At 47.0% G+C, this 24,295-nt stretch overlaps 1 protein-coding gene across 1 annotated transcript in view; it reads left to right on the forward strand.

Annotated features, from left to right (window-relative positions):
- Positions 1 to 24,295, forward strand: part of utrn (utrophin) — a 278,656-nt gene that overhangs the window by 244,806 nt on the left and 9,555 nt on the right. The window contains 4 exon segments of the mRNA XM_014205596.2: positions 5,659 to 5,697; positions 6,086 to 6,151; positions 7,159 to 7,224; positions 23,863 to 24,024. Of these exon segments, the coding sequence (XP_014061071.1) occupies positions 5,659 to 5,697; positions 6,086 to 6,151; positions 7,159 to 7,224; positions 23,863 to 24,024 (333 nt within the window).

Raw genomic sequence — 24,295 nt, forward strand, 5'->3', positions numbered from 1 at the left:
TCCACAAACTGCTGGAAGTCTGGTACAATACAGGCAGTTTTATAGCAGAGACTTATTGCACTGAGTCTGCAATTCTTACTTTTAAGCCCACACAATCTCACACACACACACACACACACACACACACACACACACACACACACACACACACACACACACACACAGAAACACACACACACACTCACACACACACAGAAACACACACACACACAGAAACACACTGACATTCAGTGTGTGGAGATAGTGAATCAGGCCATCTCTGAGAGAGGAAGGGAGGGAGAGCACCCATCTCTGTAACTCTATTGAACCAGCTCTTTTAAGTAAGCATTACACAGTAAGATCCACACCTGTTGTATTCGGCGCATGTGACAAATAAAATTTGATTTGATCTCTCTCGCACCCTCTCTCTCTCCGTCTCCCTCTCTCCCCGTCTGTCTGTATCTCTCTCTCTCCATCTCCCTCTCTCCCTCACTTTCTCTCTCTCTCTCTCTCTCTCTCTCTCTCTCTCTCTCTCTCTCTCTCTCTCTCTCTCTCTATTCACGGTTATTCTGTTTCCTCATACATTTTCCCAACCTATAGAACACAGAACCCCACCCACTGTTAACTTCCTCCCAACTCTTCTTCCTTCATTACACGCCAAATAGGATTCCTGATTAGACACAGAGACACGTGTTCATGTGAAAGACGTGTCTGAGCCTCCTAGCTTGGTGTGTTATGTGCTGTTCACCACCATATTTGGAAGAGTTCAGGATAAAACTGTACACTGCTTTAACTCTAGCAGGGAGACTGATGAGTTTAAGAGTTGTGTGGGTTGGAGTTTGTGCTCAGACTTCCTCTATCACTCTCTCTCTCTTTCTATCACTCTCTCTCTCTTTCTATCACTCTCTCGCTCTCTATCACTCCCTCTCTCTTTCTATCACTCTCTCTCTCTTTCTATCACTCTCTCTCTCTATCACTCTCTCTATCACTCTCTCTCTATCACTCTCTCTCTATCACTCTCTCTATCGCTCTCTCTCTATCACTCTCTCTCTCTTTCTATCACTCTCTCTCTCTTTCTATCACTCTCTCTCTTTCTATCACTCTCTTTCTATCACTCTCTCTCTATCACTCTCTCTCTATCACTCTCTCTCTATCACTCTCTCTCTCTTTCTATCACTCTCTCTCTATCACTCTCTCTCTCTTTCTATCACTCTCTCTCTTTCTATCTCTCTCTCTCTTTCTATCTCTCTCTCTCTTTCTATCTCTCTCTCTCTATCACTCTCTCTATCACTCTCACTCGCTCTCTATCACTCTCTATTACTCTCACTCTCTCTATCACTCTATCACTCTCTCTCTTTCTATCACTCTCTCTATCACTCTCTCTCTATCACTCTCTCTCTATCACTCTCTCTATCGCTCTCTATCTTTATCTCATTGATTTGATTTGGGTGGAGTCAATAACACAGCACAGATATAGACACATTGTGAAAAAACACACGCACTTCTGTCAGACTGAGCGGAACGCGTGGTAGCGAGCGCAAGCTAATGATATCCCCCTCCGAACATATGGCGACGTTTCCCTGTTCCCAGCACCACCTCTGTCTGTCTGTCTGTCTGTCTGTCTGTCTGTCTGTCTGTCTGTCTGTCTGTCTGTCTGTCTGTCTGTCTGTCTGTCTGTCTGTCTGTCTGTCTGTGACAGGAGGCATGAAAAGGTGTCAGAGTGCACAGGTGTTCTTAACCCCCTGATAGAGGAGGAGAGGGGAGGAAAGAGTGTCAGCGCAGTGTCCTTCAAGACTATTGAGGTGTACTGGCATAGAAGTGTCTTCAGGATTTAATTGGATTCAATCATTTCATTGGTATTCAGTGAAAAGGTACAATATACTGTATGACACAATACAACATCATGTAAACCATACTGATGAGGGAAACCTTTTACTCAACACAACTAGGTACCACGTAGGCTAGTTGTTGTTGCCAGTCCAGCAACATCTCTCTATAGGATCAGAATTGGCATCACAATATATTCAGCACTCTGCACACACAGTGGCATCTCATCAAGGCATTGCAAATCAAAATGGCCATCCTTCCCCTTAACTTTAAAACTCTGTGTTTCACTGTCTCTCAGTGTGTCTGTCTCCCAGCCACGGTCCAATACCGTTGGCTCTACTGTTGTCTTTGTACGTCCTAGTCAGCCCCTTTCCCTGATACAGTACATGTTTGCTTTTTGTTTGTCATGTGATTATTGTACAATGCAAAAAAATATATAATGTTATCATGTTTGTTGACATGATAATATGAGTCCTATTGAAGGCTGGTTACTCAGTATAGCCAGGCCCAGGGAGGTAGGATGTATTTGGACTTGCCTTTGGCCCACTGCCATCCCAGGGGAAAGTGAACTCTTTAGGCTCAACATCACTGTCTCTCCAGGACCCTTACTCCTGCTTCCTTTTCTCACTGCACTCGCAACAGCAACATTTTTCAGAGCTAAACGCTCCCAAGGTCTCCCTCGCTCTCTTCATTTCTTTCACAAGAGTGCACCCATGCGGAGGTTACAACACCCCTGGCCCAGCCTGTCGTGAGTAAAAGAAGACACTTGAAGAGCTCAGCACAGCAGTGTATGACTTTAAACAAATCAACTCAAACCCTGGTTGGTGCTGCTCTCAGGGGAAAAAGCCCACTTCCTAATGGCACCGGTTGACGGGGCTGCACAAAGTGGTAGCACACCGCAGACAGCAGCCCAAAACAAAGAAGAGAAGTGACGAATACTGCTTTCTTTTCCACTGCGAGAGACACTTATCCACGATGCAGCGCTTTGTTTCAATGTCTCCACTTTCACATTGCGAACAAAAACACCAGTAACCTTCAGAGCACCCAAAGCAATTATCTAAACATCCTCTCCATCTCCAAAATAACAAAATACCTCTCTTCCTATCACATCTATATTTAGCAACCGTTCTTTCTCGCTATGTTAAATTCATTTTTCTTGTCCAAGGTGTTTCATCTGTGTGCACTATGCAGTACAACCCTGAATGTTTAGAAATAGATTTTCATTTTGAAGACTGCACATGAAATGACACTATAATAAGTGAAAGACAGATTGAATATGATCTCGTGATCATTTTGGTATTGCTGTCAAATGTCAAGTATGCCTAATAATAGCAGGCGAATGTCCTTGTAATCAGTGCAGAAACTTAAAAAGCATACTTTACAACTACACTACGTACAGGCCTGGGGCTACAAAGACTTGCTTGGGAATATTCCACTAAAATTCTTTAAATAGGTACTCAATTATCACTTGGAAATGAATAGTTGAATCATTAGAAACCATTGGACCATAGCCCCAAGACTAAAGGGGAGATTTTATTTGGATGAGCTCCTAGATGCTGATCTAAGGCCAGTTTTCCCTAATAATGGTAAAGGTTAGGATTTGGGGTGGGCTTCTGCCTATGTGCTACTGCGTGCCCCTGTTGTCGCCCCCTATTCTAAGCATAGCCGCTGGTTGGATCCAATGATTTGTATGTAAACTCAGCAAAAAAAGAAACGTGCTCTCACTGTCAACTGCTTTTATTTTCAGCGAACTTAACATGTGGAAATATTTGTATGAACATAAGATTCAACAACTGAGACATAAACTGAACAAGTTCCACAGACATGTTACTAACAGAAATTGAATAATGTGTCCCTGAACAAAGGGGGGTCAAAATCAAAAGTAACAGTCAGTATCTGGTGTGGCCACCAGCTGCATTAAGTACTGCAGTGCATCTCCTCCTCATGGACTGTACCAGATTTGCCAGTTCTTGCTGTGAGATGTTACCCCACTCTTCCACCAAGGCACCTGCAAGTTCCCGGACATTTCTGGGGGGAATGGCCCTAGCCCTCACCCTCCGATCCAACAGGTCCCAGATGTGCTCAATGGGATTGAGATCCGGGCTCTTCGCTGGCAATGGCAGAACACTGACATTCCTGTCTTGCAGGAAATCACGCACAGAATGAGCAGTATGGTTGGTGGCATTGTCATGCTGAAGGATCATGTCAGGATAAGCCTGCAGGAAGGGTACTACATGAGGGAAGAGGATGTCTTCCCTGTAATGCGCAGCGTTGATATTGCCTGCAATGACAACAAGCTCAGTCTGATGATGCTGTGACACCGTCCCAGACCATGACGGACCCTCCACCTCCAAATCGATCCCGCTCCAGAGTACAGGCCTCGGTGTAACACTCATTCCTTCGACGATAAACGCAAATCCGACCATCACCCCTGGTGAGACAAAACCGCGACTCGTCAGTGAAGAGCACTTTTTGCCAGTCCTGTCTGTCCTGTCTGGTCCAGCAACGGTGGGTTTGTGCCCATAGGCGATATTGTTGCAGGTGATGTCTGGTGAGGACCTGCCTTACAACAGGCCTACAAGCCCTCAGTCCAATAAAATTGCAATGTCCGTCCAGCCTCTCTCAGCCTATTGCGGACAGTCTGAGCACTGATGGAGGGATTGTGCGTTCCTGGTGTAACTCGGGCAGTTGTTGTTGCTATCTTGTACCTGTCCCGCAGGTGTGATGTTCGGATGTACCGATCCTGTGCAGATGTTGTTACATGTGGTCTGCCACTGCGAGGACGATCAGCTGTCTGTCCTGTCTCCCTGTAGCGCTGTCTTAGGCATCTCACAGTACGGACATTGCAATTTATTGCCCTGGCCACATCTGCAGTCCTCATGCCTCCTTGCAGCATGCCTAAGGCACGTTCATGCAGATGAGCAGGGACCCTGGGCATCTTTCTTTTGGTGTTTTTCAGAGTCAGTAGAAAGGCCTCTTTAGTGTCCTAAGTTTTCATAACTGTGACCTTAATTCCCTACTGTCTGTAAGCTGTTAGTGTCTTAACGACCGTTCCATAGGTGCATGTTCATTAATTGTTTATGGTTCATTGAACAAGCATGGGAAACCGTTTTTAAACCCTTTACAATGAAGATCTGTGAAGTTATTTAGATTTTTACGAATTATCTTTGAAAGACAGAGTCCTGAAAAAGGGCCGTTTCTTTTTTTGCTGAGCTAATATATAGATGACTGATAGGGGGTGCTGTGTTGAAGCCACCATGCTTCCATCTTGGTACCGACCACCTTTGTAAAACATATTTTGGAAGCTATAGAAGCTACATTTATTAATGTCTACATTCGTTTTGACGTGCTTGTTCTATTAGACACCTTAATGCATAAAGTATATTATGTGAGCTAAACATAAAAATAAACATGAACAAATATATAAAAACATTTTCCTTAAAGTATATTTTTTTGAAATTACTAATGTTACTGTCCTCACTACAGGAAAAAATACATAAATCAATTTAATTTTGTCCTTGAAACATATATTTGAAATACTGTAGAATTCCATTCATTCCCATGGAGGACTGATCCTACTGGGGAGTACCAATATGGCCGACCAAGCTTTTTTTCATTTTTTATTTTTTTTGTCACCTTTATTTAACCAGGTTGTCTAGTTGAGAACAAGTTCTCACTGGCCAATACATATCATCAGCAATCCAGGGTTTATATACATCATTGGTTGGAACCCTACCACCTGTACTCTCCTCCTTTTGCATTTGGTTCTTGACCTTGTTCATGTGATGTGGCCCTAAAGATTGTTGTCCCCTCCCTCACCTCCCTCCCTCCCTCCCTCCGTTTCTTTTACAGTCCCGTCACTCTCATCAGCATGTGTCCGGAGCAGTATGAGTGAGTATCTGCACGCCCCGCCCCAGGGAAATCAGAATGCCCCTGAACAGTTGCCCTCCTCCCTGTCCCTGCATCCACAAATCAACACCCTAACCACCCCCACTAAGCCGTCATACTGCATGTTGCCTGTCTGCCCGATTGACCAACCAACCTACCAAACTCTTCCTCCCCTCCACAGCCTCCTCTTCCTCCTAACCTCCTCTCATTCCATTAGCAGTGCAGTAACTCCTGACCGGCTTCCTACATCAGCACAATCTTCTCTTGTTTCTTTGTTGATTATGTTCTCCTAGATTTCTAGCTGCTGATTGTTTCATTTGATTGAAGTCTTTTTGGTTGTTATTGTGTTTCATGTTGTACCCATCTCCACCCCTCCACTCCCTCTCTTCAGGCTTTCCCAGTCACCCCAGTTCTCTCATGATGACACTCATTCCAGGATAGAGCAGTATGCTAGCAGGTACTGTACACTACCATCACACAAACCTTGCACATACTTGGTATGCCAATGACTGTCTATGCCAGACTATTGTCCATTAAGGGTACAGACAAAGTAGGGCTAGCCTCCCCTGCCAATTTGACTGTGCCCCCTCAGTGCCAGCCGTTCCATATGCTATTCTGACATGGATCTTTCCTTTTCATTAACCATTAACCCACAGGTCAATCACCCACAGCCCCTGACTGTTACCAGATAACAAGCTGCCTTGACACACACACACACACACACACACACACACACACACACACACACACACACACACACACACACACACACACACACACACACAGCCAGACAGACTCTGTATTAACAGAGCTATCCCAATGTCAGCCTTGGGCCAGTGTAGGGATCATGTTCTCTTTGTCTTCATCTCCCTAGGAGCTATGAGGCTCCCCCCTCTCCCTCTCTTTATTACACAGCTCAATACATAGAGCCTTTCATCTGCTGGCCCAATCTAATTACCATGGAGTGTGAGTGTGTGTGTGTGTGTGTGTGTGTGTGTGTGTGTGTGTGTGTGTGTGTGTGTGTGTGTGTTGTGTTGTGGGGGGGTGTGTGTGTGTGTGTGTGTGAGAGAGAGAGAGAGAGAGCACCAGGGCCAGTAATCAACTGTGTTCCCCATCCCAACCGCATAAATCTATCACCACACACACACTCCCCCCATGCCCAATAGGATTTGACCGGTGTGGCTCTGAACCTCTCGTCCCGGCCATGTGCAGCACTGTACCATAATCCATCTCATGTCATAACTGGGTCCCATATTGCAATGGCTGATCCCCTAGCTGTTGGGCTGAACTCTGCCTGATGTCTGCCGTCCACTCCTTATGTTATGTTACATTTCATCCATTCAGCTAGAATGGTGCACTAGCCAGCAGGGGTTGCCTCTGTACCCAGCAGTGTTTGGTAGGCGTTGACCCCCATGGTAACGTTTCTGAACTAATCCAGCTAATGTCTGTATCTGTGTTTCTCAGGCTGGCTCAGATGGAACGCTCCAACGGTTCTCTGCCCACTGACAGCAGCTCAGCTACAGGAAGCATGTAAGTAACCATTAGTAACCGTTTCCATTAGTAACCGTTTCCCCCTCTGTCTACCTACATGTAAGTAACCATTAGTAACTGTTTCCCCTCTGTCCACCTACCTGTAAGTAACCATTAGTAACTGTTTCCCCTCTGTCCACCTACCTGTAAGTAACCATTAGTAACCGTTTCCCCCTCTGTCCACCTACCTGTCAGTAACCATTAGTAACTGTTTCCCCTCTGTTCCACCTACCTGTAAGTAACCATTAGTAACTGTTTCCCCTCTGTCCACCTACCTGTAAGTAACCATTAGTAACTGTTTCCCCTCTGTCCATCTACCTGTCAGTAACCATTAGTAACTGTTTCCCCTCTGTCCCCCTACCTGTAAGTAACCATTAGCAACTGTTTCCCCTCTGTCCACCTACCTGTAAGTAACCATTAGTAACTGTTTCCCCTCTGTCCCCCTACCTGTAAGTAACCATTAGTAACCGTTTCCCCCTCTGTCCATCTACCTGTAAGTAACCATTAGTAACTGTTTCCCCTCTGTCCCCCTACCTGTAAGTAACCATTAGTAACTGTTTCCCCTCTGTCTACCTACCTGTAAGTAACCATTAGTAACCGTTTCCCCCTCTGTCCATCTACCTGTAAGTAACCATTAGTAACTGTTTCCCCTCTGTCCATCTACCTGTCAGTAACCATTAGTAACTGTTTCCCCTCTGTCCACCTACCTGTAAGTAACCATTAGTAACCGTTTCCCCCTCTGTCTACCTACCTGTCAGTAACCATTAGTAACCGTTTCCCCCTCTGTCCATCTACCTGTCAGTAACCATTAGTAACTGTTTCCCCTCTGTCCACCTACCTGTAAGTAACCATTAGTAACCGTTTCCCCCTCTGTCTACCTACCTGTCAGTAACCATTAGTAACCGTTTCCCCCTCTGTCCATCTACCTGTCAGTAACCATTAGTAACTGTTTCCCCTCTGTCTGCCTACCTGTCAGTAACCATTAGTAACTGTTTCCCCCTCTGTCCACCTACCTGTCAGTAACCATTAGACTGTCCACCTACCTGTCAGTAACCATTAGACTCTGTCCACCTACCTGTCAGTAACCATTAGACTGTCCACCTACCTGTCAGTAAACATTAGACTCTGTCTACCTACCTGTCAGTAACCATTAGACTCTGTCCACCTACCTGTCAGTAACCATTAGACTCTGTCCACCTACCTGTCAGTAACCATTAGACTGTCCACCTACCTGTCAGTAACCATTAGACTGTCCACCTACCTGTCAGTAACCATTAGACTGTCTACCTACCTGTCAGTAACCATTAGACTGTCCACCTACCTGTCAGTAACCATTAGACTGTCCACCTACCTGTCAGTAACCATTAGACTGTCTACCTACCTGTCAGTAACCATTAGACTGTCTACCTACCTGTCAGTAACCATTAGACTGTCCACCTACCTGTCAGTAACCATTAGACTCTGTCCACCTACCTGTCAGTAACCATTAGACTGTCTACCTACCTGTCAGTAACCATTAGACTGTCCACCTACCTGTCAGTAACCATTAGACTGTCCACCTACCTGTCAGTAACCATTAGACTGTCTACCTACCTGTCAGTAACCATTAGACTCTGTCCACCTACCTGTCAGTAACCATTAGACTGTCTACCTACCTGTCAGTAACCATTAGACTGTCCACCTACCTGTCAGTAACCATTAGACTCTGTCCACCTACCTGTCAGTAACCATTAGACTGTCCACCTACCTGTCAGTAACCATTAGACTCTGTCCACCTACCTGTCAGTAACCATTAGACTGTCTACCTACCTGTCAGTAACCATTAGACTCTGTCCACCTACCTGTCAGTAACCATTAGACTCTGTCCACCTACCTGTCAGTAACCATTAGACTCTGTCCACCTACCTGTCAGTAACCATTAGACTCTGTCCACCTACCTGTCAGTAACCATTAGACTCTGTCCACCTACCTGTCAGTAACCATTAGACTCTGTCCACCTACCTGTCAGTAACCATTAGACTGTCCACCTACCTGTCAGTAACCATTAGACTCTGTCCACCTACCTGTCAGTAACCATTAGACTGTCCACCTACCTGTCAGTAACCATTAGACTCTGTCCACCTACCTGTCAGTAACCATTAGACTGTCCACCTACCTGTCAGTAACCATTAGACTGTCTACCTACCTGTCAGTAACCATTAGACTGTCCACCTACCTGTCAGTAACCATTAGACTGTCTACCTACCTGTCAGTAACCATTAGACTGTCCACCTACCTGTCAGTAACCATTAGACTGTCCACCTACCTGTCAGTAACCATTAGACTGTCCACCTACCTGTCAGTAACCATTAGACTCTGTCCACCTACCTGTCAGTAACCATTAGACTGTCTACCTACCTGTCAGTAACCATTAGACTGTCCACCTACCTGTCAGTAACCATTAGACTGTCCACCTACCTGTCAGTAACCATTAGACTGTCTACCTACCTGTCAGTAACCATTAGACTCTGTCCACCTACCTGTCAGTAACCATTAGACTGTCTACCTACCTGTCAGTAACCATTAGACTGTCCACCTACCTGTCAGTAACCATTAGACTCTGTCCACCTACCTGTCAGTAACCATTAGACTGTCCACCTACCTGTCAGTAACCATTAGACTCTGTCCACCTACCTGTCAGTAACCATTAGACTGTCTACCTACCTGTCAGTAACCATTAGACTCTGTCCACCTACCTGTCAGTAACCATTAGACTCTGTCCACCTACCTGTCAGTAACCATTAGACTCTGTCCACCTACCTGTCAGTAACCATTAGACTCTGTCCACCTACCTGTCAGTAACCATTAGACTCTGTCCACCTACCTGTCAGTAACCATTAGACTCTGTCTACCTACCTGTCAGTAACCATTAGACTGTCCACCTACCTGTCAGTAACCATTAGACTTTGTCCACCTACCTGTCAGTAACCATTAGACTGTCCACCTACCTGTCAGTAACCATTAGACTCTGTCCACCTACCTGTCAGTAACCATTAGACTGTCCACCTACCTGTCAGTAACCATTAGACTGTCTACCTACCTGTCAGTAACCATTAGACTGTCCACCTACCTGTCAGTAACCATTAGACTGTCCACCTACCTGTCAGTAACCATTAGACTGTCTACCTACCTGTCAGTAACCATTAGACTGTCCACCTACCTGTCAGTAACCATTAGACTGTCCACCTACCTGTCAGTAACCATTAGACTGTCTACCTACCTGTCAGTAACCATTAGACTGTCCACCTACCTGTCAGTAACCATTAGACTGTCCACCTACCTGTCAGTAACCATTAGACTGTCTACCTACCTGTCAGTAACCATTAGACTGTCTACCTACCTGTCAGTAACCATTAGACTGTCCACCTACCTGTCAGTAACCATTAGACTCTGTCCACCTACCTGTCAGTAACCATTAGACTGTCTACCTACCTGTCAGTAACCATTAGACTGTCCACCTACCTGTCAGTAACCATTAGACTGTCCACCTACCTGTCAGTAACCATTAGACTGTCTACCTACCTGTCAGTAACCATTAGACTGTCCACCTACCTGTCAGTAACCATTAGACTCTGTCCACCTACCTGTCAGTAACCATTAGACTGTCCACCTACCTGTCAGTAACCATTAGACTCTGTCCACCTACCTGTCAGTAACCATTAGACTGTCCACCTATCTGTCAGTAACCATTAGACTCTGTCCACCTACCTGTCAGTAACCATTAGACTCTGTCCACCTACCTGTCAGTAACCATTAGACTCTGTCCACCTACCTGTCAGTAACCATTAGACTCTGTCCACCTACCTGTCAGTAACCATTAGACTCTGTCCACCTACCTGTCAGTAACCATTAGACTGTCCACCTACCTGTCAGTAAACATTAGACTCTGTCCACCTACCTGTCAGTAACCATTAGACTCTGTCCACCTACCTGTCAGTAACCATTAGACTGTCCACCTACCTGTCAGTAACCATTAGACTCTGTCCACCTACCTGTCAGTAACCATTAGACTGTCCACCTACCTGTCAGTAAACATTAGACTCTGTCCACCTACCTGTCAGTAACCATTAGACTGTCCACCTACCTGTCAGTAACCATTAGACTTTGTCCACCTACCTGTCAGTAACCATTAGACTGTCTACCTACCTGTCAGTAACCATTAGACTCTGTCCACCTACCTGTCAGTAACCATTAGACTCAGTCCTCCTACCTTAGACTAATGGACTTCATATTGCTGTCACACCACCTGTGTTGTGTATGGCCCAGTGGGCTGTGGCATTACACTACAGTACATCACTCACCCTGTCATAGTATATTAAAGTCTCTCTGTCCATTCATGTGTTAGCTTTGAGTGTCATGTATCAAAAATCGAATGATTATTATTGTCATTATCTCGTCTATGGAGCTCTGATGATAGTAATTGAAGAGACGGAGAACAATACATTGTAAAGAGGGAGGATAGAAAACAAGATGGGGAGAGGATGGAAAACAAGATGGGGAGAGGATAGAAAACAAGATGGGGAGAGGATGGAAAACAAGATGGGGAGAGGATGGAAAATAAGATGGGGAGAGGATAGAAAACAAGATGGGGAGAGGATGGAAAACAAGATGGGGAGAGGATAGAAAACAAGATGGGGAGTGGATAGAAAACAAGATGGGGAGAGGATGGAAAACAAGATGGGGAGAGGATGGAAAACAAGATGGGGAGAGGATGGAAAACAAGATGGGGAGAGGATGGAAAACAAGATGGGGAGAGGATGGAAAACAAGATGGGGAGAGGATGGAAAACAAGATGGGGGAGAGGATGGAAAACAAGATGGGGGAGAGGATGGAAAACAAAATGGGGGAGAGGATGGAAAACAAAATGGGGGAGAGGATGGAAAACAAGATGGGGAGAGGATGGAAAACAAGATGGGGGAGAGGGTGGGTGAGAGAGAGAATGGGAGACAGAAGAACCGAGAGGGAGGAAAGAAGTTTGAATTACGCACGGGGGAGAAAGATAACGAGGAAAAGAGTGGATAAGATAGAGGGATATGTTACGGAGAGAAAGATGGTTTGCTTTGATAAAGACCTTGCAGTTGGAAAAAGGTTACGGAAAGATACGTTTAGAAAGAAAAGGTGGGGAGAGAGAGGGAGAAGGGATGACAAACGATAGAGGCAGTTAGCAGTACAAAGAGAGGGAACATGCTGAAGCTCCAGATGTGTGTGTGTTGTGTGTGAGAGGTTGAGTGTGTCTGTATACCCTTAAAGATGTCTGGAGGGCATGTTGAGACCTATTCCCAGGTGAGATCCTAATCGGGGAAATTATTTCTCTAAACTCTGATGCCCTCTGAGGTCTCACACACTGTGATTCTGGTTGGAGGTCTCTGGTCACCCTCTGTGATTCTGGTTGGAGGTCTCTGTACACCCTCTGTGATGCTGGTTGAGATCTCTGGTCACCCTCTGTGATGCTGGTTGGAGGTCTCTGGTCACCCTCTGTGATGCTGGTTGGAGATCTCTGGTCACCCTCTGTGATGCTGGTTGGAGATCTCTTGTCGCCCTCTGTGATGCTGGTTGGAGATCTCTGGTCACCCTCTGTGATGCTGGTTGAGATCTCTGGTCACCCTCTGTGATGCTGGTTGGAGGTCTCTGGTCACCCTCTGTGATGCTGGTTGGAGATCTCTGGTCACCCTCTGTGATGCTGGTTGGAGATCTCTTGTCGCCCTCTGTGATGCTGGTTGGAGATCTCTGGTCACCCTCTGTGATGCTGGTTGGAGGTCTCTGGTCACCCTCTGTGATGCTGGTTGGAGGTCTCGGGTCACCCTCTGTGATGCTGGTTGGAGATCTCTGGTCACCCTCTGTGATGCTGGTTGGAGATCTCTGGTCACCCTCTGTGATGCTGGTTGGAGGTCTCTGGTCACCCTCTGTGATGCTGGTTGGAGGTCTCGGGGTCACCCTCTGTGATGCTGGTTGGAGATCTCTGGTCACCCTCTGTGATGCTGGTTGGAGATCTCTGGTCACCCTCTGTGATGCTGGTTGGAGGTCTCTGGTCACCCTCTGTGATGCTGGTTGGAGGTCTCTGTACACCCTCTGTGATTCTGGTTGGAGGTCTCTGTACACCCTCTGTGATGCTGGTTGAGATCTCTGGTCACCCTCTGTGATGCTGGTTGGAGGTCTCTGGTCACCCTCTGTGATGCTGGTTGGAGGTCTCTGGTCACCCTCTGTGATGCTGGTTGGAGATCTCTGGTCATCCTCTGTGATGCTGGTTGGAGATCTATGGTCACCCTCTGTGATGCTGGTTGGAGGTCTCTGGTCACCCTCTGTGATGCTGGTTGGAGGTCTCTGGTCACCCTCTGTGATTCTGGTTGGAGGTCTCTGTACACCCTCTGTGATTCTGGTTGGAGGTCTCTGTACACCCTCTGTGATGCTGGTTGAGATCTCTGGTCACCCTCTGTGATGCTGGTTGGGGGTCTCTGGTCACCCTCTGTGATGCTGGTTGGAGATCTCTGGTCACCCTCTGTGATGCTGGTTGGAGATCTCTTGTCGCCCTCTGTGATGCTGGTTGGAGATCTCTGGTCACCCTCTGTGATGCTGGTTGGAGGTCTCTGGTCACCCTCTGTGATGCTGGTTGGAGGTCTCTGGTCACCCTCTGTGATGCTGGTTGGAGGTCTCTGGTCACCCTCTGTGATGCTGGTTGGAGATCTCTGGTCATCCTCTGTGATGCTGGTTGGAGATCTCTGGTCACCCTCTGTGATGCTGGTTGGAGGTCTCTGGTCACCCTCTGTGATGCTGGTTGGAGGTCTCTGGTCACCCTCTGTGATTCTGGTTGGAGGTCTCTGTACACCCTCTGTGATTCTGGTTGGAGGTCTCTGTACACCCTCTGTGATGCTGGTTGAGATCTCTGGTCACCCTCTGTGATGCTGGTTGGGGGTCTCTGGTCACCCTCTGTGATGCTGGTTGGAGATCTCTTGTCACCCTCTGTGATGCTGGTTGGAGGTCTCTGGTCACCCTCTGTGATGCTGGTTGGAGGTCTCGGGTCACCCTCTGTGATGCTGGTTGGAGATCTCTGGTCACCCTCGGTGATGCTGGTTAGAGATCTCTGGTCACCCTCTGTGATGCTGGTTGGAGGTCTCTGGTCACCCTCTGTGATGCTGGTTGGAGATCTCTGGTCACCCTCTGTGATGCTGGTTGGAGGTCTCTGGTCACCCTCTGTGATGCTGGTTGGAGATCTCTGGTCATCCTCTGTGATGCTGGTTGGAGATCTCTGGTCACCCTCTGTGATGCTGGTTGGAGATCTCTGGTCATCCTCTGTGATGCTGGTTGGAGATCTCTGGTCACCCTCTGTGATGCTGTGTTTAGACGTTAGAATTAGATGATCTCTCAACCTGCTCTGATACAAGAGCTGAAATCTGCAGTTTTCCTGTTTTTGTGTGTGTGTGTGTGTGTGTGTGTGTGTGTGTGTGTGTGTGTGCAATGAAGTGGGATTTGGAAATGGTTTTCAGTGAGGACACGTTGCCCAAAAAATCAACCCACACACAAAAGAGCATATGGAGGGTTTGAGGAGGCTAGACACAACTGCATGAGCGATCTAGAATCAGAGACAGTGAGCACGATAGACAGATTGGAGAGAGAGAGTGACAGAAAGGTAGGAGGAGAGAGAGAGAGGCAGCGTGGGTAGACTAGGGTCTTGATTCTCACAGCGCGGCGCGACCAGCGCACATTCACGTGTGCGTGTCCAAATTCACGTGTCTGTGTATGCACGTGTGTTCCCTTCAGCCACCTGCCCCCCATACCTCCCTCTCTCCGCCTGCCCCCCACGCCTCCCTCTGTCCGCCTGCCCCCCACACCTCCCTCTGTCCGCCTGCCCCCCACACCTCCCTCTGTCCGCCTGCCCCCCACACCTCCCTCTGTCCGCCTGCCCCCACACCTCCCTCTGTCCGCCTGCCCCCCACACCTCCCTCTGTCCGCCTGCCCCCACACCTCCCTCTGTCCCTCTGCCCCCACACCTCGCTCTCTCCGCCTGCCCCCCACACCTCCCTCTGTCCCTCTGCCCCCACACCTCCCTCTGTCCGCCTGCCCCCCACACCTCCCTCTGTCCGCCTGCCCCCACACCTCCCTCTGTCCGCCTGCCCCCCACACCTCCCTCTGTCCGCCTGCCCCCACACCTCCCTCTGTCCGCCTGCCCCCCACACCTCCCTCTGTCCGCCTGCCCCCACACATCCCTCTCTCCGCCTGCCCCCACACATCCCTCTCTCCCTCTGCCCCCACACCTCCCTCTGTCCCTCTGCCCCCACACCTCCCTCTGTCCCTCTGCCCCCACACCTCCCTCTGTCCCTCTGCCCCCCACACCTCCCTCTGTCCGCCTGCCCCCCACACCTCCCTCTGTCCGCCTGCCCCCCACACCTCCCTCTGTCCGCCTGCCCCCCACACCTCCCTCTGTCCTCCTGCCCCCACACCTCCCTCTGTCCGCCTGCCCCCACACATCCCTCTCTCCGCCTGCCCCCCACACCTCCCTCTGTCCCTCTGCCCCCCACACCTCCCTCTGTCCCTCTGCCCCCCACACCTCCCTCTGTCCCTCTGCCCCCCACACCTCCCTCTGTCCGCCTGCCCCCACACCTCCCTCTGTCCGCCTGCCCCCCCACACCTCCCTCAGTCCGCCTGCCCCCCCACTCCTCCCTCTGTCCCTCTGCCCCCCACACCTCCCTCTGTCCCTCTGCCCCCACACCTCCCTCTGTCCGCCTGCCCCCACACCTCCCTCTGTCCGCCTGCCCCCACACCTCCCTCTGTCCGCCTGCCCCCCACACCTCCTTCTCTCCCCCTGCCCCCCACACCTCCCTCTGTCCGCCTGCCCCCACACCTCCCTCTGTCCGCCTGCCCCCCACACCTCCTTCTCTCCGCCTGCCCCCCACACCTCCCTCTGTCCGCCTGCCCCCACACCTCCCTCTGTCCGCCTGCCCCCCACACCTCCCTCTGTCCGCCTGCCCCCACACCTCCCTCTGTCCGCCTGCCCCCACACCTCCCTCTCCGCTTAAAAGCTCTATTTTAAAACAGGCGGTGCTCGAGACTCCCCCAAGTACCATTTCACCACAGTAATGGACAGAACGTGCTTTTCTGCTCTGATTTTACTCTGCCTAACAACTATCTGCTTCAGAGAGCGAGAGACTCCCGAGCCCGTTGGGGAGTTGCAGCAATGAGACAAGATCTGTCTGGATCGCAATTTGGGAGAAAAAGGGGCGAATTTTTTTTTTATATAATACTTCATTTTTTTTTACTACAGGAACAGGACTAGACACAGAGTCAGTGATAATCAGGTAATGATGAGGAAGAAGGTTAATGTGAGAGTAACATTAGAAGTAGAAGAGTAAAAACACTCTCCAGGCTCCAACCATTTATTCTCTCATCCTGTTTTTCCTCACATCAGCTCAGTAAGTATAACCACTGTAATTATGTTCTACCCCCTGTCTACTCAGCTAATATCCCATTATATGGCCTGCTTTCATCATTTGTTCAGAAGTAGATTTCCCACTCTACTTTTTGAGAGACATTTTATTCAATTTTTTGGAGTGTCAGCCATTTTGGGATAAGGACACAATTCGTAAATCTAAACCCAAAACAAAATGCAGCGGTAGGTCTAATGTCACACTGCATCCTTGTGTCAATGTTAACAGGTGAGTTAGCGATGCATCCTTTAAAAGGATCAAGTCCCTGGAATCTTTGGACAAGCATTTTAAACAGCTGTAAATCCTGTCTAAGCTGATTTGAACGCAGCCAATCATCAATTTGCTTGTGTGGGGTGTTTGAACAGCTTGTACTCCGCTAAGGATTAATTCTGATTCCCTTTTATTTCACGCTTTTTGATTTCAAGTGTTTTTTTTAAAGTCGTATCTAATTCTGTTCCACCTACGCTTGATCTCTAGAGGCTCTTCATCTCTTCAACTCCTCCATCTGAGTCTTAGCATGCTCACACACACTGATACACACACACATATAAACACGCACTTATGCACACACACATTGATACACACACATATAAACACGCACTTATGCACACACACACTGATACACACACACACACACACATATAAACACGCACTTATGCACACACACATTGATACACACACATGTACTGTCATTAATTGTGTGTGTGTGTGTGTGTCGGGGTTTCCGTTCGGAAAATGTGGCGCCGGATATTAACCTGCAACATTTTAATTTACCGGACATTTGAGAAATTTACCGGACCCATATGCGTTGAGTGTGTAACCTGATTATGGCATCCACCCACGGTGCTCAGAATGACAGAAATCACATTTAGAATATGGTCATTCACATTAACAGAGCATGCTTGTCAAGGATGCAACGATGTGCCGTCCTTCTTCCCCAATTCTGATGTGCACTTTGAACAAAAACTGTCCACATGTACTTTTCCTCAGCCAACATGACGATTAATGAACAGCAAAATCACTAGCCTGTCAATCCACTGTAGTAGAAAAGTTTAGTCTACCTATTCTATTGGTCAGCTTGCTGAGAAAGAAATAGCCTATTCCTAAACAGACTTTGGGACGGTTGTGGGACGATAGATCCCAAATTCCTCCAACCAGTAGGCCTAGGCTACATAAAATAAACTTTAAAAAACAAGTAGTCTGATGCTACAGATCAGAACGTTTAGCTTAAAATGATGATAAACTATTATTTCTTCACATTATAAGCACAGCAATGCACACAAGGCAGTAGGCTACGCGCCAATGTTCGTTCCATAATGCAATTAGCGGGAAAACACTGTTGTCGAAAGGGCACTCCACATGTGAGCGGTTTCATGTGACAGATGAAAGTATCTAGAAATGTAGAAAGAGAGATCTAATAGGCTAATTTGAAGCAAGGTAAGACATGCCTCATATGTATTAAAACGTTCAGGTTTCAAACAATTAAATATATGTTTTCAAAATGCATACTGCCTCCAGCTCACTGTAAAGTGGTGTGTGACACACTGATGAAGCCTGCCTTCAGTTACCATTTGATGCATCGTTTAGAACAACTGGGAACTCCGAAAACGTCACTTCCTTCCGACTTCAGTGTCATCGAAACAACTGGGAACTGGGGAAAAAAACGAGCTCCGACTGGGGAAAAAAACCTTTTGAACGGTCATCCAATCCGGAATTCCAACTCAGGAACTCGGGCCTCTTTCTAGAGCTCTGACTTTCCGACCTGAAGATCACGTCATGTTTTGACCTCGTATTTTTCAGAGTTCCTGGTTGTCTTGAATGCACCACAAGATGCTACAGCAGCAGCTCTGGCACTGTCTGACAGATTTTCCACTCATAGGCTCTGTATCTGTATGCTGTACACATGTGATAAATAACATACATAACCAATATACTTTACACACATGCCAATTTAATTCCACAAAATTATGCTAATGAACCTATAAGCATGACTTGTGAAATGTTTTTCCATCGCCTGGTATTTTTATCATTCAATAGGATAAAAGCATTATTTCGCCATGGGATTTTTTCTTCTTCTCCCGGACAATTGGCCGGTGGCAATTTTATTCATCGGCTTTTCGATTTTTTTATTGCACAATAAACGTCTATTACCGGCTAACGGAAACCCTGGTGTGTGTGTGTGCATGCGTACTTGTTTGTGTGTGTTACTTGGCTGTCTCGTACTGTTTCTGATCCATCCAGTGGAGCCTTCACACTCTTTGCATTTGGAACAGTATGCCAGCTGAGTGATGGCACCTTTGAACAGTCTTGGCAGAACATTTATGCGTGTGCTTGCTTTTATGCATGCGTACATGTGTGCGTGTTCACGTTTGCGGGCGTGCGTGTGTGTGTGTGTGTGTGTGTGTGTGTGTGTGTGTGTGTGTGTGTGTGTGTGTGTGTGTGTGTGTGTGTGTGTGTGTGTGTGTGTGTGTGTGTGTGTGTGTGTGCCCTGCTATGCATTTGTTTCCAGGCGTTTTATCTGGTAGAAAAGCCTTAATGAGAAAGCCAGAGAGCTGCTTATTGTGTGTTATCTCCTGCAAAGGCTCAGTGTTGTCATTGATGCTGCTGTTAATCACCAAGGAGACAGGACTCTTTCTGCTTGTCCTTCCTCTCTTCTCTGTCTCCTTCCCCTCAGTCTTTCAATCTCTCTCTCTCTCTCTCTCTCTCTCTCTCTCTCTTTCTTTCTGATAATAATAATTATTTCTGTCTTTGTCTTTCTTTCTATATTTTTCTCTCGCTCCCTCTGAACCTCCCTTTCTCTCTCCCTACAGTCTCTCTCTCCCTCCTTCTGTTCCACTCTCTTACACATCATCTGATTTGGCTCTAGTAGTATCAAGCTTTACCTTTGGGCTTAAACCAGGCTTCTCATTCAACTCTGAACTCAATATACCCCGCTTTGCATCACAGAGAAAAACAACACAAAAATGCTCTGAAATGAACCATTTGAAGCCCCCCTCCTCTGCTCCCCCTCAAACCTCCACACAAACAACTCCATAGCACCGGTCCCACTATAGGGTTTGAAATCTCATTGTAAGTATGGCATGAAAGAGTTGAGACGTTTTCTGGGCCTAATTTGGGCTCTCAGCTTCAGTCTGCTGCCTGTGCTTTGTGATGTTCTAGGCACAGAGCCCTGAACCCATTGTTTAACTAAAGCAAACAAACACTGTCCTTTTCTAACACTACCTCTTGCAATCTCTCTCTCTCTCTCTCTCTCTCTCTCTCTCTCTCTCTCTCTCTCTCTCTCTCTCTCTCTCTCTCTCTCTCTCTCTCTCTCTCTCGCATTCTCTCTCTCTCTCGCATTCTCTCTCTCTCTCGCATTCTCTCTCTCTCTCTCGCATTCTCTCTCTCTCTCTTGCATTCTCTCTATCTCTCTCTCTCTCTCTTGTGCTCTCTCTCATTCACTCACTATTTAATTGGTTGCTCCCAGCACAGTTGAGGTTTCACCCTGGCCCTCCCTATATGAGCTTCTCTTCACAGTTCCTGTCTTCCTTCTCCATATTTACTCCCTCATATACACACAGTTTATTAGGTACACCACCTCATTCACAAAAATGGATCGCTCCTACAGACAGTGAGTCTCGTGGCCTTGATTGATATATAAAGCAGGCATCAAGGCATTCAGTTACTGTTCGATGGAACATTAGAATGGGTGAAACGAGTGACTTAAGCTACTTTGAGTGTGGTATGATTGTCGGTGCCAGGCGTGCCAAATCCAGTATCTCAGAGACAGCCGCCCTCCTCAGCTAGGGTTTACTGAGAATGATGCGACAAACCAAAAACATCCAGTTTTATTATTATTATTATTGTTTTATTTTTTTACTGACTTTATTGTCCCCATGGGGAACATTTTGTTGCGGTGTCTTGTACACGTTTAAAGTGGCGTTTAAATACAAAACAAATTGACAATACAACATTCATAACGGCCCTTACTGGGTGGATAGGAGCATTAGCCCAAGCTATTTAGGAGGGATATCACACATGGCACAAATGATTGTCTAGTTCTGTTTTTTCTGTCTAGGGGTGCTCTATACTTGCGCCTAGAGGGAAGTAGTTCAAAGTCCAGGTACAGGGGATGGCTTGGGTCTGAAATGATTTTGTGAGCCTTGCTGAGGGCCCTGACCTTAAAGATCTCATCCAGGCCTGTGTGTTTGACTCCAAGTACCTTGCTTGCTGTGGTGATAATCCTTTTCAGCATATTTCTCTGGCTGACAGTGACATTGCCAAACCAACAAACAATACTAAAAGTTAAAATACTCTGAATGAAAGATTTGTAAAGGAGTCAGTATAGTACAGTCAGCGGCAGTCTTGTGGGCAAAAACAGCTAGCTGATGAGAGAGTTTGAAGGAGAATGGCAAGAATTGTGCAAGCTAATAGGCGGGCCACAAACAGACAAATAACACTGTGCAGTACAACAGTGGTTTGCAGAATGGCATCTCAGAATGCACAATTCGTCGATCCTTGTTACAGATGAGCTATTGCAGGCTCCAGTGGACACGTGATCACCAACACTGGACAATGGAGGAGTGGAAAAACATTGCTTGGAACATGACAGTGAGTTCACTGAGTGGCCTGGTCAGTTCCCAGACCTCAACACAATAGAACATCTTTGGAATGAGATGGAACGGGCTGTACGCAGCATGACTGTACTGCCGTCCAATCTGCAGCAACTGCGTGATGTCATCGTATCAGCATGGACCAACATCCCTGTGGAACGTTTCCGATAGCTTGTAGAAGGCCCCGAAGAATTCAGGCTGTTCTGGAGGCAAAGCAGGGTCTGACCCGGTACTAGATGGGTGTACCTAATAAAATGGCCTGTGTATAATGTCTAGATGTTTATCTCTCCGCCTGGCTCTTATGTCATTATCTACGTCTCAGTGATTTCAGACAAGGCACTCATTTTATAAGGAAAGAAGATTGATAGATAACATGTCTTTGAGATGAGAAGGGTGTTTGTCAGGTGTGTGTGTGTGTGTGTGTGCTTGCATGTGTGTATGGGTGTGAAGCTCTGTGTGGTGGAGTGAGCACTAATAGAAGCATCGATCACGCGGTACAGAAGGAGGACAAACTGAATTTCTATTAAACTTCATAGTTTTATAGCTTCATAGCGCATTCCATTCCTACACCACATCACAGCTCTTAGCCTTGAGGCAGACACACTGACTGACAAGTTGGACTCTTTATCTGTAGAATATCATGGAGAACCTGAATACCTGTACGGCTGTGGTATTTCAGTCACATTTCTTGGCTCTTGTTTATAATATTTCAATAGTGGTAAGGAGGAGGAGTCTACCGCATCTGGAAGCGACTTCGCCATTCATTGTCTTGATTCAGGTTCACTCAAACTTCATTTTAATCTTTGTTTGACTATTGACAGTTACAGCTGATTTCGGGATTGTATAAATCGATTCGCTCTCTGAATTGTTTAATCAAACTTTTTGCCGTCAGCTCCTAATATCGAGGCATAAAAACAACAATTTGTCTCCTGAATTAGCCAAACTGAGCTTACATGCGCTTTAGGCCTGAGCTTGTTTTCTTGGGTAAACTAGCTGGCTAGGTGAACTATGCTAGTTTTTGTCCTCATTGCCAAACTTCATAAATACTGCACCCTCAACTCCTTTGCTAGTAATACAATAATGCAACTAAGAAATTAGCTGGAAACAAAATGTAAAATGATTTATTGTTTTGTTGAATATTCATGACTGAATCAAGATTTCTGTCGTAAGACGATGGTGATGAAGGATATCACTACTTCAGTTTTGCGGTCCACCAACGTCATTGGTGTAAGATTACCTAGACGTTTCTGACTGGTCTTGGAACTGTGACAACAGGCAGCCTCTCACCGCTTGGATCAATGGGATATGTAGTGATTTTACCAACACAGCCAGATATGTACACAGTCTTGTACCTTTTAACCGTTTTTAAACTGACTATTGTATTTGTTGATTAAATCTGACTTCATTAATATAATGAGTTATCCAGGAATTTCACAAGATAATTGACATTCGAAAACTTGAGAAAATAGCAACTCTACAAAGCTCCAATGGCTACAATAAATGGCAAAATTACTTCCAGACACGAAGGATCCACGGAGCTCCTTCTCCTCACCTCTCTATACTCTATCCCATCGGCAGAGGTTTTTAGCCATAATTCTCCAAGAATAGGAGTACTCGTCCTCGTCCTTGCCAACACAATAGATCCGCCTGTGAAACAAAACATGTTTCGTCCAGAAATCTTTTCATATACTAAACACTCTGAATATGCATGTAATGTTAATGAGGACCTAGCCAAACCACAGAATGAAAACTGGATTGACAATAGACATTGTGCATGGATGGATAAAATGTATCCAAGGAGAGCCAACATGGCGTCCAGTTTCAATTAAAACCACTGCTTTCAGCTTGGCCAAATGGAAACGGTCTCTCTGGCTGTCAGTGTGGCTCTGGCGATGGATGGCACTTCCTGTGGTAATGGACAGGGGGCTGAGTAATCCTACCCCTCCGTGCGTGTGTGCGCACGCGCATGTGTGATGGTTTGTGATAGTTTAATCCCTATAATCCCTGGGGGTGGGTGGGTGGGTGGGTGGGTGGGTGTGTGTGTGTGTGTGTGTGTGTGTGTGTGTGTGTGTGTGTGTGTGTGTGTGTGTGTGTGTGTGTGTGTGTGTGTGTGTGTGTGTGTGTGTGTGTGTGTGTGTGTGTGTGTGTGTGTGTGTGTGTGTGTGTGTGTGTTAGAGTGAAGGTGACAGCTGTGGTTTAGCAAGACCTGCCTACCGCATCTCAGATCCTCCAAATATGACACAGAGAAACTTGAAGCCATCATTCTCTCTCTTTCACCCCCTCTCTCCCCATCTGTCTTCTTCCTCCCCCTTCTCTCTCTATCTCTGTCATGTGGTTATCTGATGGTTGAGATCAACAGATCTACAGCTCCCAGCCACACAGTACAGTCCTGCAACAGCCAAAGCTGAAGTTAAAACCACTGAGTCTGTTTAATGGAAACACAATCAAGATGGACAACAAAGCTCCTTGAACTTAAACTTTGACCGAAGTGGAGCACGCTCTCTCGCAATGTATCTAATATAATGAAGCTCTTTAAGAATGACAAGAAGCACGTGTTATTTAGTTCATTTGTATATATCTTCCCATAGGGACGATGAGCATGCTCTGATCCTGCAGTACTGCCAGACCCTGGGGGGGGAGGGGTCTCCCTGCAGCCAGCCCCAGAGCCCCGCCCAGATCCTACAGGCCGTGGAGAGGGAGGAGCGTGGGGAGCTGGAGCGAATCATCCAGCGCCTGGAGGATGAGCAGAGGTACGCGATAGGTCAGCGGAGTAGTCTGTCAAATGTCAGCGCTACTGTGTTCCGCCCACTTACTAAAAGTGATGCTCAGCACACACACACACACAGACACACACTGTCTCATTCAGCTCTCGCTCCTCCCCCCTTCATCTCTCTCTACCTCTACCTCTTTGATTGGTGGATAGAGGTAGTGTAAGGACAATGGTGACTGTGCACTCACTCTATTATTCTCGGAGCTGCTGTGTCTCTGTCTGAGGCAGTGGCTGTATCTGAGTGATTTAGC

The sequence above is a fragment of the Salmo salar genome, chromosome ssa06 (assembly GCF_905237065.1).
Source record: "Salmo salar chromosome ssa06, Ssal_v3.1, whole genome shotgun sequence".
Taxonomy (NCBI): Eukaryota; Metazoa; Chordata; class Actinopteri; order Salmoniformes; family Salmonidae; genus Salmo; species Salmo salar.